This window comes from Alosa alosa, chromosome 6 (assembly GCF_017589495.1).
Source record: "Alosa alosa isolate M-15738 ecotype Scorff River chromosome 6, AALO_Geno_1.1, whole genome shotgun sequence".
Lineage (NCBI taxonomy): Eukaryota > Metazoa > Chordata > Actinopteri > Clupeiformes > Clupeidae > Alosa > Alosa alosa.
Window position 1 is genome coordinate 33,451,565 of NC_063194.1, and position 20,572 is coordinate 33,472,136.

The window sequence follows — 20,572 nt, forward strand, 5'->3', positions numbered from 1 at the left end:
AGATAGCATGAGCTAAGAGGACGTATAGGAGCAGGTAGCATGAGCTAAGAGGACATATAGGAGCAGGTAGCATGAGCTAAGAGGACATATAGGAGCAGATAGCATGAGCTAAGAGGACATATAGGAGCAGATAGCATGAGCTAAGAGGACGTATAGGAGCAGGTAGCATGAGCTAAGAGGACATTCATGTCGTGCCTAACAACGCCCCTTAGCTGTTCTAAAATCACTGGAATCTACGGTCTCTCGGGCTTATTGCTTAATTCTAAAGCTGCCAGTTGTTAGTAGACAAAGGAAGGTTCTCCGCACTTCTGTCATTTAGCGACAATCCAATGAAACCAGGCCAGGACAGGCCGGTGCAACTCAGATGTCTTCTTAATTTTCTTTATTATTTACTTAAAAGGTGCAAAACATCATTAACTTTGACTAACGTTTTAATGTGTAGTCACATCTTTATCAGAGTCCTAGTTGCAGTCTTGTTGCAGAATGTTCATAAAACCAACTTCCAGTTCCACACTGACCAAACAGTCATCGAAAAGAATGACTTTAGAACAATCAAACTCCACCAAGTCCATTCAACACCAACACCAGGACTCAGTGTGTGTGTGTGTGTGTGTATAGGGAGTTTCATGCGTTCCACACTCAGTCCCTGCAGCTGAGATAACAGCCGGCCCTGGAACAGTTCTAAGGACAGAACAAAGTCGGTTGTGTCCTGGAGTTCCAAGCCATTTCAGCAAATAGGTCTGATACGAGGGTGAATCAAGCCTTTACTTCTATTCACTCTCACGGTGCAATAAGTTATACCACTGACACACTTTTGCTCCCAGACACAAACACACACGATTGTGATATGATGCATAGTGTAGTTGGTGCGTGAGATTTGGTTTAGCTCTGCTCAAAGGATGAGAGTGATTTCTCAGCAGATTTATACAGCCGTGTGTTCTAGTCACACCAAAAGAGGAAGAGCTCCCCCTGCAGGGCGCTGTGATAAACGTTCCGTTTCCCTGTCAAAACATCAATTCTATTTACAGCTCCCACCTTTGGCAGAGCGTAACCATGACAACTGTGTAAAACCCAGTAGGAATCCAATTCGTATGAAATGATATGAACAGTGCACTGCAGATGAGAGGCGGTGATTATTCAGGGACTGAAGGTGAGTTTAGGCACAGGCATTTAGACTGCATGTGGAGAAATTTAAGAGAACTCAATTTTGTCTTCAGCAGAATGTTTTAAACAAAGGTCAGATATTCAGCTCTTTTCTGCCTTTCAGTTCCCACAAAAGAAATGAACTCCATCTCGGAAACTGTGGGTGCATAAATTACTCTATAACTGTGACAGAGAAAACCAGGACAAACAGGCAGAGAGAGAGGGGTGTGTGTTTGTTCTTTATTCATCTCATTTGAGTCGTGTTTTTGTTGCCCTCTCTTCCCATGTAGCCTAAGAAATAAAACTGTAAACTCTCCAGTCGATGGAGAAGCACCAAAGAAACCTACGGACCAGGTCAGATCAAACCAAACCTGACTGGACTAGACCCAAACTAGCTCATGTGCACCAGAGAGCAGTAGGAAGTGATGTCAAAATAGCAGCCTTCACAGTGCTCAATTGGCAGAGAGAGAGAGAGTGAGTAAGTCATGGCTATTCAGCTGCGCGTCTGCTTCTATTCAAGTTCTGACTCAGGTAACAAAAGCTGAGTTTTAAAGTATCATTTTCCCAGAATGCACTTTTCCCTTGCTTAAATGTTCTATATGCATGGCAGCTCCATGTCCAGTCCCTCTCGCCCTCTAAACTCAATTGCACCACAGCAAAGAAAAAAAAAGAAACATTCAGAGAAAAATAACAATCATTTGCAAAAAAAATGCATAAAACACATTAAAATGCATAAAATATGTGAAATTATATAATCACTTGTTAATATAATTTGTTTCAAAATCTAAATGTTATACTACAATATAATATTTGGAAAATAAGTTTCATCTAGCCAGGCAACCACTTGTACTGAAGACCAGTGAAATGTGTGATGTGCGTTGTTTGAGCATGCTGTTCCATCTCCTCTGTGTTGCCCTGGTTGCAATTAAATCTGAGGGTTCTAGATTTTTTTCTGTGTTCTATAGAACAGTGCAATGTATACACCGACGGTCACCTGTTGAGCAACCTTAGGTCTCATTGGCACAATATAGAAAAGTGTCAACTGTGCATATGTGTGGCGTGTGTGTGTGTTTAACTCTGAAGGAGTTTTCTAAGCATGCTAAAAACCATCAAACCATTTTGTAGATGAAAGTGTTTCAGAAAACCACATTAGACAGGGTGAAGTGACTACACTACATTAAAGGCAGAGGACTCTTGAAGCACCACATGGGTAACCTGATTTCTATGGCAACCATGCTCTAAGCTGCTTGAATGTGCCATCAGCGACCCCTAGTGGTCATCCATGTACACATCCTACATGTTTGTATCTGTGGGTTAGGGCCATTGTGTGAGGTTTCAGTGCGTCTGGGATTCTAGTATAAACCTGAGCCTGTATGGAGACTATAGAGTAGTAGTAAATGGCAACCTCAAGTGTTTGGGCTCCAGACGCATACATGTTGTTACCACAGGCTGAACATTACTTTAAGAAAAAAAAAACCACTAAACTACTGTTCTCAGTCATATACAGTATGAGCTTGTGACATGTGTTAGATATGCTGAAATAATGGCATGTCTCTTCACTCTAACCAAGAATAGCTTATAACTTGGCTGTGTGCATGTTTTGTGTGTGTGTGTGTGTGTGTGTGTGTGGAGTGAGGTTAACAGAGCGCTTCCCACACACCTGTGTGTGCGTGTGTGTGTGTGAGAGTATGTGAGTGTGTGTGGAGTGAGGTTAACGGAGTGGGCCTCACACACCTCTGTATCATTAAACACCTGAAGTGGTAAACAAATGACAGAGCGCCCTCTGGCTGATGTGGGCTGAACTGCACCCACTAAATTGAGGTTAAAATAAAAGGCGTCTTCCCACAGTCCAGGTCAAATGCACCGTATGAATAAATACCCCTATATCAATGGGTCATAAGGAGTGAGAGGGTTTTACCCAATCAGGTGAGGGATAAACCGGAAGTCAAACTGATTTGTCTAATAAGATGAGACCAACAGGAGATGAGTAGGATTTGTCCAATCAGGTGAGAGATAAACAGGAAGTCAAACATATTTGTCTAATATTGACTGACCAGAAAAACTCTCTCGGAGTGTGCGAGAAAGAGGCCATCGCTGTACCCGCTGGACGACCACTCTCACGTGGAATCCTCAAGACTATTCCATCACTGTAGCCTGGATGACCACTCTCACGTGGAATCCTCAAGACTATTCCATCGCTGTAGCCTGGTGATCTTTCTTGGGAGTTGATAAGTGTGTGTGAAGGTTTGGATGGGGGTGGGGGGGCTCTCGAACCCCGGCTCTCGAAAGGGACAGACGTCTGTTGGAGTTGATGTGTGTGTGTGTGTGTGTGTGTGTGTGTGTGTGTGTGTGGGGGGTGTTGTGTGGCTACGCCGTCCTCCCTCAGCGTCGCTTGCTCTCCAGGATGCCCTTCCAGTCGTCTGCCCAGGACAGGAGGCGTCGGCGCGAGGGGCAGGGGGGCATGTGCTTGTTGTGGCACGCCGTGAACAGCACATGCTCCCAGGTAGGGTTGGGCTCCACCCCTAACAGCAGACAGGAAACAGGACGTGACGTCAGCAGCATGCACATATACCACATATATTCCATTTGAACCCCTCTACCGTGCATGACTGTATAGTCTGGCAACCGAGTCAAAAAAAAAATAGAGGATGCTGGCTCAGGCAGACACAGACACACACACACACACACACACACACACACACACACACACACACACACAGAGGCAAACATGGCAAGACAAAATGGGAACAGCCATCCCAACAATCAGAGAATCCCAAAAATGCACACTACTCCACTTAAAAGCACTCGGCTTTTTCACAGACTGGTAAAGGAAACTGCTGTCTCAGCTGCCCTCATTGTGTGTGTATGTATGTGTGCGTGTGTCTGTGTGTGTACACATGTGTGTGTGTGTGTGTATGTATGTGTGCGTGTGTGTGTACATGTGTATGTGTGTGTGTACATGTGTGTGTGTGTGTGTACATGTGTGTGTGTGTGTACATGTGTGTGTGTGTGTGTGTGTGTGTGTGTGTGTGTGTGTACATGTGTGTGTGTGTGTACATGTGTGTGTGTGTGTGTGTGTGTGTTTGCATTAAGCAGCTGTATACAGGTACCTTCTGAATCTCAACAACACACTACAATCACATCTCAGAACACAGGGGTTTGTGCATTTCACACAGAATCTCTTAATAACATAGAAAACAAATCAGATTGTACTACACTATCCTAAAGGACACTACACTAATCTTAACGCCTTGGTTTATTCATGTCCTGTCCCAAGTGCTCCACATACAGCAGGAAACGGGATCCCACATTTGGCAGAAGGATGTTAATCAGCGGATCTTGGCCCTTTCCATTAGACTTGTAAATCCGTCGCCCGAGTTGGAAACTGTAAATTACCCAGCTTTCTTGCAGCATTTCACGCAGGCACGCCCCCTTTACCTCGGAGTACTTGAGGGTACCCCGAGGTGGACGTACGACCTTACGACAAACATGTCTGCGCCCATAGTTGAGATGAGATGACGTATTTTTTTTGCATATGTACTGTGTTGGTCATTTTAATGTTGATGCAATGCTCTTACACACTTGATTACATTGCTGCTTGAATCCGGTCACCAATTCATGCATAGCACGGTCTTGCTGTGCCTGCAATACAATGTAACAATTTGTTTTCCAGTCATTTAGCTAGGCGCTACATGTAGCACTTAACTAATAACAATGACCTCATGCTAATGCCCCTCGTGGCTCGAGAGAAACGCGTTCCTTTAGCAACTCATTCCTACATGTTGTACGGGTGGGTGTACGATGATTTACGAGTCTAATGGAAAGGGCCATCTGATTCAGGGTCTAATGGAGGTGCGACTAGTATAAGGGTGGAGGAAACTTGTTGACACACACACACACACACACACAGACGGTGAGTGTGTAGAGTGAGCATAGACCTTTCTCTGCTCACCCAGTATATCCGGCTTGTCGTCGATGAGGATGTCGCCTGACACCACGGTTTTGTCTCGCGTCAGGATGATCTGTTCTAGGAAGTCAGGTCCCAGGTGTTTTTCCACCCATGCATACTGGCAAGGCAGATACAGATATTCACAGAGAACTCAGCCCAGCAGTCTGCACCCACCCACATAGAGAAGCATCCAGTGCTCACCTCCCCTGTACACTGACATGCTCCTAATTAAGGTTAGGAGGTTTGTAGGTTGTATAGATTGTAGGGTTTTATTTTTCATTTTATTTGAAACTATTATTCCTAACTAATGTAGTGTCCATATACTGTAAGTGCATCACCATAACCATAAAGGTGAGTATGCAAATACCATACACTTGCGTCCCATGGTACCATGACAGATAACAAACAGTAAAAAGTATTTAGGTCTAAAAAAGGGGCAAGATTATAGTTACATGACAATGAATACAGCACAATAAACTGATTGTAAATGTGTAAAAGTACATTATATCTCTCACTGACCCCTAAAGCAAGTGTATGTAAGCAAATGAGGAAATTAAATTACTGTGTATAGTTAGTTAAGATGTAAATTACCGATAATAACTACATTACTACTAAATTAACTGTTTCATCACACATAATGTAATGAAGTCGCAGCAGCTTACCTTCTCATAAGGACAGTGGTTGTAGAATCTGATTGGACTGGTGCAAATAAAAACATCTGTGCTGCAGAACAGAAGAAAGAGTAGAAAGTGAAACAGAAAGAAAGAAAATATTGTCTTAGCTCACATGATCTGTCATCTGTGTATTACATGAGTATATCTAATCTGACAGGACTAGAAAATGTACAGAGTATTTCAGGTCAATTTTCTAGTCCAGTCCAGAGTTATTATAGTTTTGACATTTTCATTAGTTTTATTTGGTCTTACAGTTAGGTTTCTGATTTCAGAAGTTTAGTTTTAGTTAGTTGTACAAAAGCAAAAGTAGTTTTAGTTTAGTTTTTCATTCATTCAAGGTCCTTTAGGTCCTTTTTAATAGGCCTGTGACTCTAAAGAATTCAAACAGAACCGGAGAAAGGTATATAGCAACCACAGTGAACTTAAAAAAAGCCGATTTGACCTTTAATTTCATTCAGTATTAGTTAGTTTTAAATTGTTTATTGTCGTTTCTATTTAGTTTTCATTTTTTGGAAAACTTTAGTTTATTTTTTATTTCAGTTAACTGAAAGCCAGACCCCAGGGGCATCTACTCTGATAAAACTATCTGCTAAATGGATAAATGTGCACATGCTTTAGTCTATAGTCTGTATTTATGTAGTCAAGTCAAGTCAAGTCATTTTATTCAGTATAGCGGCTAGTCAGAGTGACGTGTTAAAATCATTGATTTAATTTGATTTGATTCATTTGTATCAGGGACCATATATAAATTCATATGTTAATCTCACAAGTGAGAGAAGATGCTTCATATCAGATTGTAACTATTCGCTAATTTCCATCTGCAGTCCCTGTGCAGATTAAGGAATTGTATCCGCACTCGACAGGAAGTCCAGTACTGATGACCCTGCTGGACAGACAACTGGCCCCACTATTACTACAGACCAGTGTAGCCAGCCTGCCCCCCTTTCTGCTGTGGCCTCCAGAGGTCCCACAACTCGGTCAAAGGTGACCGCTCCCTAGGGATCAGCTGACAGTGGTGCGGCTCTGGGCCGGATCGGGCCCGGATCCGTACCAGCGCCAGCTGCCGCGCCGCCACTGGGGTCTGCTGACCTCAGCCTGCATCAGCTGTTTGTTTATTCCACTCACTTCTCCATTTTGGCCATCTCTTTGACCGCCTCCACGCCTCCCGGTAGAGGTTCCAGCTCAGTGAAGAAGTCCTTGGATTCCCAGATGCTGATGGCTTTCTCCTGTGTGTCAAATAACCTCTCCTTTACTATAGTTGCACATACCATTTTCATAATCATACCAACTGAACCCATTTGACTTTGTCTACATTTCCCACCATATGTTTGATTACAACACGTGGGTTAGCACATAATTACAATACAGAAGATACCTTTGTTTGCAAACACTTTATTCATAACGCCCACAGAAAGTAGGCCTAGAATGAATTTGACATCACTCATACGTTCTGTGTTACTACCTTGCATTAAACATTGTAAACAAGAAAAACAGCATACTCTATTATTTATCAGCACGTAGTCCAGGCAACGCAAGACACATGTCAGTCAATCTTGAAATAAGAGCTGTGTTATGACGACAATAATGAAATCAACAAGATTAGTCGATTGTTTTATATGAGGGCGTTCAACATCTGAAAGAAAGTGTGACTTACGCAGAGGTCACTTCTTAGCTGGCCGTATTGAGTTGACACCCAAAATCCTCTTCGGTCCTCTAAGGTGATGAAGGGTTCGTTTGGATATCTCGCTCGGTACTTCTTCAGAAATCCACCTTCGAAATCTGCTATGACCCCATCCATGTCCACCAGGACCCGCAATTTCTTTGCAGAGGACATGCTTGATAAATACCTCCAATGACAGTAGATAGAGGAAGTCTCCTGTCTTACCAAGCGTAATATCCTTGGCAATAATGGCATTATTGCAGGCAGGGTAATCAGTTCCGTGTGCCTCAAATAAGCCTATCAGAGCCTCGGAGATAAGGATGGTCGAAAGTCCTTTCCTGTTTCGAATAAACTCTCCCGAACCGTTTTGTCGTTTCGTTGTTTATCTCACTAGCCGGTTTTTCATTTAGAACTTTAACGGGGAAAATCGCCAACACACACGATGATAATCGACGCCAAATAATGTTATTCCCCTGACTTTGGTGTCTGCTAACATTGGTAGCTGCCCAGCTCAACAACCAGTTGTAACACAGTACCGTTAGTTTTGAAACACCATTGCATGTAAAGCTGTCATTTAACGTGTCTTTAAGAAGGGATACTGAATACATGCACGTGTTTTATGCTGTCAGTACCTAACTGTTTTCCAATGGCCAGTTAAAAATTAACGTGTGCGTGACAATGTTTTCTGCATTCTCCTGCTATGTCCCCCTCCTCCTCCTCTCCTCAACAACCAGTGAATTCTGAGCTAGTGACTTGTTTACACCAGATCACGCTAGCCTTCGGGTTGAAAATGTCAGAACCCGAAAGCAAGCCTCTGTAAGGTTAAACGTAGAAATAAGATTCCACTGTGAAACATTATACTCAATCCTCTGACAAGTGACAAATTGGTCAACCGCCTGTTCCCGCAGTGTGACTTCAACTATCCTTCTTTACAGTACCGATTCAAAGACAGTAAACGAAAAGAGTTTGCGCTAACTCGAGATACTCTACATCAGCAGGCAGACGGATATGCAACTTCAACACCGTTGAGCCATCAGTTCGCGTGTGGACATCTTGCTTCTTCACTTTTTTGAAGGAAAAAAAAACAGATAAATGTGTCAATATGACTGGAATACCGCGTGTGGTGTAACTCGTCAATTTAATTCTTACAGTTTTCCACATGACTAAACAACATTTTCGAAGTGGGACATCTTCACTCACTAAATATCTTTGTTTTAATAAACCGGTAGTATCAGGTTTGTTGTTCCTGTGGTCACGACATACGGAAATTTAAGGAGATATTAGATAGAGTATCCTCATTTGATCCGGGCAGCAGTTTTGTACAAAACAACACCTTTGCAGACTGAGGGAAGAAATAATTCATTCTGCACTGCACGTGTTGTACGTTATATCAGACGGAACCCACTTTCTCGCGAGATTAGGTGGTTGGTGGCGGCTGTGGCTGTGGCCCCGTCTGAAACTAGACGGAGTTGTTGCTGACATTTGAATGAAAACGTTGTGAAAAGTTACCCCGTAGACTCATGAAATAATGGCTTCAGCACTAGAACAGTTTGTGAATAATGTGCGGCAGCTCTCGGCGCAAGGTAAGCGTTCTTGATAATTCTATCCTCCCAAATAAACATTCAGGCAGTAGATGCTTTTGGTGGCTAGCATGCATTGCATTCCAGTTAGCTAGCTAATCAGATAGCTTTGTCACTGCACGGCAGCAAGGTTAGCTAGCTGGGAAGCTAGTTAGCTGACTAACTTGCTTTTTGCTTCATCATGTAAACAGTTATGGAATGGCAGTATCGTTATAGAGTTTGCTAGTTTAGAGTTATCTATAAATATTCAATATTTATGAAGACGCTCTGATGCCAAACAATGCCATTTTAGACAACTTGTAATTTTCATTCCGGTATTTCGTTCTGTATAACATTAATGATACAGCTAGCAAGCTAACCAGCTAAATGTCATCAACACAGTACATTTCTTTGAGTTGTCATCTAATGGTTCCACCCCTTATTGCCAAGGATTGGATAGCATTCATGAAAGTTCTCTGTAGCTGGCTTACTAAACTTTCTATAACAGTCTAACGCTTCTTTGACGAGCGAATAGCGCAGGCCTTGACAGCTCGATTAAGCAGTTGTTTTTGATAGGTTGGGGACAGCAAGATCTTCACCAGATATCAAATCAAGGCTGGTAAATGACGGTTTTGAGAATACACAAACACAGTATGCTCTTAACTGCAATCAGATTTCAAGTGTATTAAAACAACTTTCAGGTTAAACACACGCTAAATGTGTTCAGGATCGTGTGGTTGCACAGTCTCAGCTCCACTACTTCCCATGTGTGCATTGTTTTGCTCTGGTGCGCTGTTGTTTTGCAGTTGTGCCGTTACCCCCACATCTATTTCTGTAACACTTCAACCGTAAACTCCCACTGAACGTCCTGTGGTTCTCTCTCCTTCTCCAGGTCAGATGACCCAGCTGTGTGAACTGATCAATAAGAGCGGAGAGCTTCTGGCGAAGAACCTGTCCCACCTTGACACTGTTCTGGGGGCCCTGGACGTTCAAGAGCACTCGCTTGGGGTGCTGGCTGTGCTGTGAGTTGGTCCTTGTTGTGATAACAGCCCTTCAGGGTATACATTTTTCATGCTTTTGCGACCTAGCCATGATTCCAAGTAGGTGGTTTAGTGGCAAACCTTAGTAAGATAACCCAGAGGAAGTTGTAAACCTGTCAATAGAACAGCCCAGGGCTTCAATCTCCAAACTAAACAAAGCCAAAGGGCCCTTCTATTAGGGGGTTTCCTCTGGGTTAACTTATCCAGGTCTGTCACTACTTGGAATACACCCCTGGTGTTATATTCACACTCAGATATGTTGACATGTGACCCTAAATCTTTAAGTGATCATATTACGAAACAGTCAAAGTGAGATATTCCACAGTCCGTTCCTCATGGAACATGGACATAGTAACTGATGGTTGTTACAGATTTGCATTTGATAACAACTTGATGAATGTATTGAACTGCTCTGTACTACACACTCCTAAAAAGAATAGTTGTTAAAGACATTCGTATACTTACAACTATAGTTGTCGATTTGTCAAAGTGGATCCAGTTATGTTTAGTGCAGTGGGATTTACTGCTTCACAAGCCCATTATGTTTTTGTTCTTTTCATTTGCTAAGGTTTGTGAAGTTCTCCATGCCAAACATCCCCGACTTTGAGACTCTGTTCTCTCAGGTCCAGTTGTTCATTAGCACTTGCAATGGAGAGCACATCAGATATGCAACTGACACGTGTGAGTTACCCTTTCCGATGTTAATGTCGTGGATGCTCCAATCCTCTGTTTCGGTAATCCCATGCTCTGTCTGTGTTTGTTTCCTCACAGTTGCTGGCCTCTGCCATCAGTTAACAAATGCCCTGGTGGAACGGAAGCAGGCAAGTTCCCCATTAATCTGATTAGTCTTTCATTAATCTAATTTCCAAAACTCTCTTTTGATTTAATTAGATGGATAGCCACTTGGTTCCTGATTCTAAAGTCACATTCGTTTGAATTGAGGCACTGACTGCAACTGTAGTTCTATGCAGACACACTTGGTCAGTGTGTGGGCTCTTTTAAAAGCCCTACAGAGACAGTTAGGCAGATGTGGCAGATACTGTAGTCCCTCTGTCATAACATTTCTGTTCATGTTGTGTTTCTGTTTCCCCTTCTCTCCTCCTCTCATTCTTCCCCTGCGTGTCCCCCTCAGCCTCTACGTGGCGTCAGCATCCTGAAGCAGGCCATAGACAAAATGCAGATGAACGCCAACCAGCTTACCTCAGTGCATGCAGACATGTGCCAGGTGAGTGCCCGTGTGCCAGGTGCATTACCACATACCAGACACCTGTCCAGGATGGCACTGCAAGTGGCGTTAATTGTCATCTCAGCAAAGTTTGTTTTGTGATGTCTGTGTGTCATTTCCTTCAACACATTGCTGCCTAAATGAGAAAAGGTATTTGATGATCCTGGTGAACATGTTCAGGTTAAACTTGTTAGAATTTACTTATATAATTTATGCCTGGATTCGGGTACAGCTCCCCCTGTGGGTAAAGCATCTCTCTTGCCCCCCCTTTGTTAGTTTGTTGTAATTAACCAGACTTTAGGATTCAAGTAACAATGTTTTTGACCTCCTTGATCAAGAAAACAACAGCACCTTGCATTTCTATAGCGCTTTTCAAGACCCCCAAAGCGCTTCACAGTGATGTGGGAACCCCACTAACCACCACCAGCACCTAAAGTCAAGCCATGATGCCACATGTGACCGTACACATGTCCTTCCTGTCACGTTGCTCATTGTCACTTCCTGTTTGGCCACGGCAGCTCTGCCTGTTAGCGAAGTGTTTCAAGCCGGCCGTCCCCTACCTGGACCTGGACATGATGGACATCTGCAAGGAGAACGGCGCCTACGACGCCAAGCACTTCCTGTGTTACTACTACTACGGAGGCATGATCTACACCGGCCTCAAGAACTTTGAGCGAGCACTGTATTTTTACGAACAGGTGAGTGGATGTGTGATTTGGGCTGTTAGAATTGGTCACTCAATTGTTATGAACAGGTAATGGCCCTCCTGAGAGGTTTGGGTATGCTGGTATTTGATGTGTGGTTGGGGTTGTTGCTATTTACCTCTGAGTTTGGGAGGTTTCAGTGAACAAATATAGAAGAATGTTTTATCTTATTTTTTATTCAGTATTAGTTAGGAAAATGTTGAATATAACATAATTGCTAGTTCATTAATGCTATGGGCTTCCAGAGTTACTGAGAAGTGTACCTCCTTCTCTGTGATGGCTCTGTGTTTCTGGGTGTAGTTGGGATGTACTTGTTCATTAGTGTGTGTGTGCACCAAATCTCTTTACAGGCCATAACCACTCCAGCAATGGCGGTCAGCCACATTATGCTCGAAGCGTATAAGAAGTACATCCTGGTGTCCCTCATCCTCCATGGCAAGATGCAGCAGCTGCCCAAGTACACGTCCCAGATCGTGGGCAGGTTCATCAAGGTGAGTCTGGGGGTCAGACGCGCTTCCTGCCTGGTGGGGATGGGCAAAACTGTATCACGATATTTCATGGTATATTTTGCATGGGCTGTAATGGTAGCATTCACCGAATTACATTTGCTGCTGCTAGGGTGCGTCTACATTTCTAGGCTAGGCTACAGGTTAATACATGTCTATTGTGTCAAATTACAGAATGCCAGTGTATTTATGACTAAAGGTTAATAAGTGTGTGTGTGTGTGTTAGCCCCTGAGTAACGCGTATCACGAGTTGGCCCAGGTGTACACCACCAACAACCCAGCAGAGCTGCGTGGCCTCTTGACCAAGCACGGTGAGGTGTTCGCCCGCGACAACAACACAGGGCTGGTCAAGCAGTGCCTGTCCTCCCTCTACAAGAAGAACATCCAGCGGCTAACCAAGGTCTGAACCCGCACACGCAGCTCAGCTGCAAACACACACACACACGCACACACGCAGCTCAGCTGCACACACACACACACACGCAGCTCAGCTGCACACACACACACACACGCAGCTCAGCTGCAAACACACACACACACGCAGCTCAGCTGCAAAAACACACACACACACACGCAGCTCAGCTGCAAACACACACACACACACGCAGCTCAGCTGCAAACACACACACACGCAGCTCAGCTGCAAACACGCACACACGCAGCTAGATAGATAGATAGATAGATAGATAGATAGATATACTTTATTGATCCCTAGGGGAAATTCAAGAAGCTCAGCTGCACACACACACACACACACACACACACACACACACACGCAGCTCAGCTACACACACACACACACACACACGCAGCTCAGCTGCATACACACACACACACACACACACACACACACACACACACGCAGACGCAGCTCAACTGCAAACACACACACACAGCTCAGCTCAGCTGCAAACACACACGCAGCTCAGCTGCAAACACACACACACACACACACACAGGCAGCTCAGCTGCAAACACACACACAGGCAGCTCAGCTGCAAACACACACACAGGCAGCTCAGCTGCAAACACACACACAGGCAGCTCAGCTGCAAACACACACACAGGCAGCTCAGCTGCAAACACACACACACGCAGCTCAGCTGCAAACACACACACAGGTAGTCAGGCACACCTAGACAAACGCAGGTGGACAGAGCATATACATTACCGTTCAGAAGTTGGAGTCCTTGTTTTCATCATTAATGTTGTAAATGATTGTTGTAGAAAGAAATGGCTGATCTTTAATCTAATATCTACATAAGTATACAGATGCCCATTATCAGCAACCGTTCATCCAATGTTCCAAAGGCACATTCTGTTTACTTATCTGGTATCATTTTAAAAAGGCTAATTGAGAAAACATTGGAGAACCCTCTTGCAATTATGTAAGCACATAATGTAATCTAAAAAGTGCAGCCCTAATTTAAAAAAACAATGCAACTGATCTCAGCTGGTATAGCATGGAATGGAAATGTCTTAAGTGACCCCAAACTTTTGAACGGCAGTGCAGGCACACAGTACCCTCCACATTTATTGGTAGTTTTGTTTATAATATTTTGTTAGGGGTGCCAGTAGTTGTGGCACAAGATTATTTTGTATATCTCTTTTTACTCATCTTTAGTGAGGGTGCTGTACACCTAACAAATGTGGTGAAAACATGACGAATAGGGTTGTGCCGATGGACGATATCATCGTCCATCGTGATGGTTGACCGGCATCACGATGGAAAGCAACCATCGTGATGCCACGCCCCCACATGCCAATCACTAATTCCTGCTGTAACAGGCTAAAACATAAAAAACCTTTCCCTGAAAATGAAATTGAGCCTACTTTAAAGGCTGTCAACCAAACAGTTATCACGTATTAGTCTACCGTCTTATAAAATAAAAGACTTATTAGTCTACCCTCTTATTCAAATAATTCCTGCCTGTGACGTGAATGTGTAGCCTAATTGTCTTTTTGAAGCCTACATGTCTCGCAGGCCTATAGCCTACATTGGACGTAATAGGTTGGTGCACACGCAAGTGTTCAGATTGATTGTCTATCCGTCTTTCACAACAATTTTCTTGGACTGTACACATCGTCAAATGCCAGTTTAGGCGACATCGCCCAACCCTAATGACAAACGTGACTAATCTCTTCCTCAAAATCATAAGGAAACATAGGTTAAGAGAAAAATAGTCCCTTGAATGTGCTGCAACCATGTTTAATTGGGTGTTTTGGCACACCATATGTGGTTCTCTTGTGTGTGTGTGTGTTTTTTTAGACGTTCTTGACGCTGTCCCTACAAGACATGGCAAGTCGAGTGCAGCTGTCTGGACCTCAGGAAGCAGAGAAGTACGTCCTACACATGGTGAGCCTCCTCGTCTCCACTAGCCTTTCTCTCTGCTTCCCAGCATGCCCCACCCTCATGTGTTCATCTCTCATCTCACCGGCCCAGCATGCCCCACCCTCATGTGTTCATCTCATCTCACCGGCCCAGCGTGTCCAGGGTTCCCGCTGATCCTTAAAAAGTCTTAAATACAACTCTCGGTTTTTAAGGCCTTAAAAAGTCTTAAATTGTCTGGGATGTCTTGAATTTTCGAAAGGGAGGTATTAAATTTGCGTATGGGGCCGCCAGCGAGTGAGCTTCAAGAGAGCAAGTGTCTCGATCCGGTTTAGCGTATTTAAAACGCAATTGTATAAGTGGAAAGGTGTGAAAACGGTAATAATACAGTATGTACAAATATGCCTGATGTTTTCGTGGTGTAGCCGAGGCCTGATCGAGAGATCGGTTACCTGCGTAGCCTATGTGAGCGGGAGAAAGAGTTGGTAAGCCAGTTAGCGATAGGTTGGCCATACGTTCGAATTTAGGCCGGACATATGGATTTTTAAAGCCCTGTCCGGCGCAGCCTCAAGCCGGACGCTCATTTGTCCTCCTTTTTGGAGTTGTGCTGGGCATCTAGAATCTTTGCTCAGACGCAGCATCGTTTCACAAACTATGGACGCGAAGACTGCTGGTCAAATTATGCATAGTGCTTCTGTCACTCGTCTGATAATTTGCTGCGCAATTTATGAAGGAACCACGGACTGACAGAAAAAGAAAACGTTTTCGGATTCAGGAGGAAATACTGTACATGTTAAGTTGATCTGTTTGCACCTTTCCAGCATGTGTTGCTGGCCTAGCCTAGGGAAGAAATTATCTGTCAAAGTTATAATACCTGTAATATCTGTCAGCAGCTTGCTTGCCAGCGTTTCCCAGTAGGCCTACTTCGCAAAAGTTGTGAAGTATAACCGCATAATTTTTGAATGTCGGCGACTGGCTACATAAAAAAAAAAAAGTGCGTTCATAATACGTGCGTGCTTGAGATGAAACCAGCAGTTTTTCAGCAGGATCATGCAAGGAGGACTCTTAATTCATTTAAAACAAGTCAATGGTTTTACAATGTTTCAGTCAAGCTTTGGTTGGTTTAGATACAACTGGTATGCAAAATGTAGTGGATTAACTTTAATTTGCTGTGCTGCATATGGGACAATAGATGCACATAGTAAATTATATAAAGTAGGCCTATTAAAATATTTAAATAGCTTAGTCTAACTTTGAAAAAAATATTGAAGTGAATCCAGTCCATTGCACATGTCTTTGGCAAGTAGCCTAGAGGGCTACTACAGACACAGGTGAAGAACAGTCAGCCTCAGCCAGTAAGCACAACCAACTATGTACAGCCAGCTTCAAAAGCAAGCAGCGCAGACCCTAAAATTGGCCATTTATACAGTAGCTTTGAAGGTAATTCACACACAATTATTTTTCTTTCGCCAAAATATATTTGGTAACTTCTGTAGACATCCAAAATGGGGTGGGGGTTAAAATTAGTAGAAAAAAAAAGCTATTGCATAAAACAGTTGTCGTATATAGTTGTCGTAGATATCTTTTTGCTATGATATAGTCTTAATTTTTGCATTTAGATGTCTTGGAAAAGGTCTTAAAAGTCTTTACATTTGCACTTGGAAAATGTGCAGATACCCTGAATGTCCCACTCTCATGTGTTCATTCTCACCAGCCCAGTATGTCTCACTCATGTGTTCATTCTCACCGGCCCAGTATGTCTCATTCTCAGGGCTAAGCGGCACCAGGCGCGTAACGGCTCCCATACACAGTTGCGTGCGGTGCAGTGCTGGAGATGCAATCCCGTCCACTTTACATGGGCTTACGTCATCCATTGCCGAGCTGAATTGTGGGTCCGTTGCGTCGCGTTGCTCCCGTCGCTTGCGTCGAAAAGTTCAACTTTGTAGTTTTGTACGCTGTAGTTGTCAGATTTGATCTGATGGTCATTTTTTCCCTTATACCCATACTTGTTGACTGTGTGTTTGTCATGGTTTACAAGAATCAGAATAATGCATTTTAATGCAGATTTTTATGCTTCCCAAACTGATAAATTGTTTGTGGACGCAGATCGGATTTAATCCCGTAATCCCGAAAACCCATGTCGAAACTGATTCGATGTACCGGTAGTGTAGCTGGGCCTCATATGTCTACTCAGGCCCAGCCGTCTGACTGAATCACAGTGCCAGTTTAGTTAAGTGGTGTATCAAATCATCAGGGTGGAATAGTACAGTTCGTCCACATATAGTACGCAAAAAGCAAATTGTTTTTTGATACGGTTTATTCAATTTTTTTGTTGCTTTGAGTTCACTACAAATTAGTCGTAGAACGCAAACAAATGATCTGAGGAGGATTACATGTCTTGGGCCATTGGGGAGAGGCCTTTTAGTTTGCCTCTACAACACCTCATGAACAGACAATTAAGAAAGTGTAACCTTTGATGGTGTGTTTACAGATTGAAGATGGTGAAATCTACGCTAGTATTAACCAGAGAGACGGCATGGTCTGTTTCCACGACAACCCTGAAAAATACAACAACCCTGCAATGCTTCACAAAATCGATCAGGAGGTTAGTACTGGCCTTCCTCACACCACTACACTAGCTGCCTGTGTGGGAGTGTATGTGGACTAAACTGCTAATGGTGTGTTTGTGTGATGTGGCGTATGTGTGTGCCCTCTCTAGATGCTGAAATGCATTGAGTTGGATGAGAGGCTGAAGTCTATGGATCAGGAGATTACAGTCAACCCTCAGTTTGTGCAGAAGGTAGGTGCTGGTCATGACACAGAGGGGGTTTTAAGCCTGATGGCTCATCCATTCCATCCAATTTTAGGTTGAATGTATTTATGTATGTTTGTACAGTGTTATCAGGTGTCATGGTTTGAGAACTGATCCAATAGATGGGTGTTTAACCTCTCTCTCTCTCTCTCTCTCTCTCTCTCTCTCTCTCTCTCTCTCTGTGTAGAGTATGGGAACGCAGGAAGACGACGTCGGCAGCAAGACCTCCAGCTACTCCTGAGGGCCTGTGGCGCCCCCTGGCTGTGGCTTAGTGCCCAATGATTCAGTATGGACAATATTCATGGAAAACTATACACGTGAATCATTTGTTTATTCCCGTCCCCACCCCATTCCACCCTACTATGAAGCCCCCCCACACACACACACACACACACACACACACACACACACACACACACACATATATATAAACACCCATCCACGCATCAAAAGCGTTTTTTGTCAGTGTTTTTATTTATCGATGTGGAGCTGGAAGAGCAGATCCTGTTTTAACCAAAATTAAACACAACGCGTCCCAGCCGGCAGCTAACTCTGGCCCGACATGGACCTGGATCTGCGCCGGTCCACTCGATCGGCTCTCAACCTGACCGGCCCGTGATCTGCTGATCCAGTAGCCATGCCAACGTCAGACTCCGCTGCCGCCAGGGGTGGTGATGATGATGATGTGATCCGATCCGATCCGATCCGATCCTCTTGGTTTCCGTACGGTGGTGACCCACACACACACACACCCACCACCCCCACCCTTCACTTCTCTTTGGCCTCCGTACGGTGGACACACACACACGCACACACACACACGCACACCCACGCACGCACAAACACGCACACACACACACACACACACACACCCTCCACCTTTCTGTGTTTCTCTTTGTAGACACTGGTTTGCTTTCCCTGTTTTTCTTTTTGCCTTATGCGGCTCTTCTGTAGGTGAACATGTATGGAATGCACATAACAACAACAACAACAACAACAACAACAACAACAACAACAACAAAAAAGAGAAGTCCCTCTCAGTGTGCTGTAGTTTGTTTGGTGTGGGTGTGATTCAGCAGCAATGCTGTGGCGATGGAGGGTGAATTCGGGTGGAGGGTATCCACTGTGGGGTTCTGTTTCCTTCAGCTCTTGGAGTTGGGAAAGAAGCATGTTATTTGATGGATAGCTCAACACATCATTAAAAAAATGTACAGCCTTCACTGAGGTGGGTTTTCATATTATTTAGTACAGCTGCAGTGGTGATCGTTGTTATCAAATCCCTTGGGGCCTCTGAAAGTCCTGTTGAATGACTGATAATATCAGAACGTTTATTTGTATCCAATGACAACAGTCCAGACGGTCAGCAGAACAGAGACGGCACTTCCTGGTGCAAAGTTCAAAGTTCAGAGAAATAACAAGTGGAAAAGAATACCGCAGTCTAAATATCCATGTCTACGACGCCAAATGAAAGTGCATTGCAAATGAAAATGATGAATTTGACTATATTTTGAATTTGATGCCAGCAATGTTTCTAAAAAAGTCAGGATGGGTATATTTACTACTGTTCTGCCTTACCCTTTCATTTAACCACATTCTGTAAACGTTTAGGAACTGAGGAGACCAGTTGCTAGAGTTTTGAGAATGAAATGTCCCATTCCATACAGTTACTCAACAGTATGGGAAGTCAACCACATTGATCTCAATACAAATTTTTAAGTTTTTGCCTGAAATTGTACTGTGCCTATTTACAAGGGCATTGTTCCCACCTCTTTTGGGGCCTACCATCAAATGTTGGACCTCTATAGAAAGTTGAGAACTTTCTAGTTTTTGTAGGAAACAGTCAAAACAACTGTGTTATGTACTCACACAGAGTTACAGAGGCTAGAATATAGTTTTTTTCTTTCTGCCGGATTACAAGCATCTCTGAACTGACCACATTTCAGCCCTCTAGCTCACTTGATATCACTTAGAAACACAACTGAGCCCTAGCACCAGGTCTTGTGAAGTTGTGTGCAAAAGTAGATCAATATAGAATGAAAATATGAGTGCTTTGCCAAGGTATGCTCATGCGTTTTGTAAAATGCCTATGGTAACTCCCCATAGGACTTTTTGTTATCCAAAATGCATACTGACAATCAAATGCTTACTGCACATGAACCCCTTTGTGTAGAAGCATAATCCTGGTCTCAAATGAAAGGTAACACTTTGAGGTTTCTTGTGAACAACTATTTAGATTGTATGTCAGGTGTTCTGATATAGACTGGCTACACAAAATATGGAATAATTACAAAAAAATCTTTTTTTGCATTTACTTTGTTGGTTCAATGAGAGTGTATAAGATAGACTACAGATCTGTACAACTAATATTGGATAATACAACATGAAGATTCAATTTCAATGGATTCTTGTGAATATTTCAGGACCCAATATGTTGCATCTACCTGTGCTACACTGCAGCCAGAAGTCAGGGTAGCACCAAAAGCGGGGGGGGGAGGGGGGGGTATAACATTACTATGCTACATAGCAATATGGTGCATACAATTGATTTAGAATCAATTTAGATTTAGAATGTGGGGAGAGGGGGGTAGCCGTCAGGTCGGCGGGACACTGAAGATTATGTGGTTTTTAATCATGTTTGCCATTCCATGATTCACCTCATTTTTTTGCAGCTAGATATGAGTTTAATGTCCCAAGCTGCTTTCACCAACATGCCAGATAGGGCTGTAGTTACAGGATTTTGCCTCCAAGAGTCTCTTGTGTTCAGAAATCTTGGCTGATTCTCTGGGGGCATGTTGGTGCAAAGGCGATGTTCCACATGGAAAAGATATATTGTGAGAATAAACAACACAGACAAGGTGCTCTTTGTTATGACAGGTCTAAACCTTCCTTTCAGCTTGCTTATTCTTGGCGATCATTTATGCAACCACTGCATGTTCTCAGTTATCAGGCTCCATGATGAGCAAGGAGGGTT

At 43.5% G+C, this 20,572-nt stretch overlaps 2 protein-coding genes across 2 annotated transcripts; one reads left to right on the forward strand and one right to left on the reverse strand.

The window, feature by feature from the left end:
- Positions 1-1,369: 1,369 nt before the first annotated feature.
- LOC125295622 (5'(3')-deoxyribonucleotidase, mitochondrial-like) lies at positions 1,370-8,380 on the reverse strand. The gene is made up of 5 exons (XM_048244968.1): positions 7,421-8,380; positions 6,892-6,992; positions 5,755-5,815; positions 5,096-5,210; positions 1,370-3,665 (listed from the first exon to the last, which is right to left on the reverse strand). The coding sequence occupies exons 1-5, from the start codon at positions 7,679-7,681 to the stop codon at positions 3,526-3,528; spliced, it is 678 nt and encodes a 225-aa protein (XP_048100925.1). The 5' UTR covers positions 7,682-8,380; the 3' UTR covers positions 1,370-3,525.
- A 283-nt stretch (positions 8,381-8,663) lies between these two features.
- Positions 8,664-18,821, forward strand: cops3 (COP9 signalosome subunit 3). The gene is made up of 12 exons (XM_048244966.1): positions 8,664-9,009; positions 9,878-10,007; positions 10,594-10,706; positions 10,797-10,846; positions 11,158-11,250; positions 11,769-11,948; positions 12,305-12,445; positions 12,687-12,860; positions 14,730-14,816; positions 17,281-17,394; positions 17,509-17,589; positions 17,789-18,821. Exons 1-12 carry the CDS (start codon positions 8,955-8,957, stop codon positions 17,840-17,842), a joined length of 1,272 nt encoding a protein of 423 aa, XP_048100923.1. The 5' UTR covers positions 8,664-8,954; the 3' UTR covers positions 17,843-18,821.
- Positions 18,822-20,572: the final 1,751 nt, after the last annotated feature.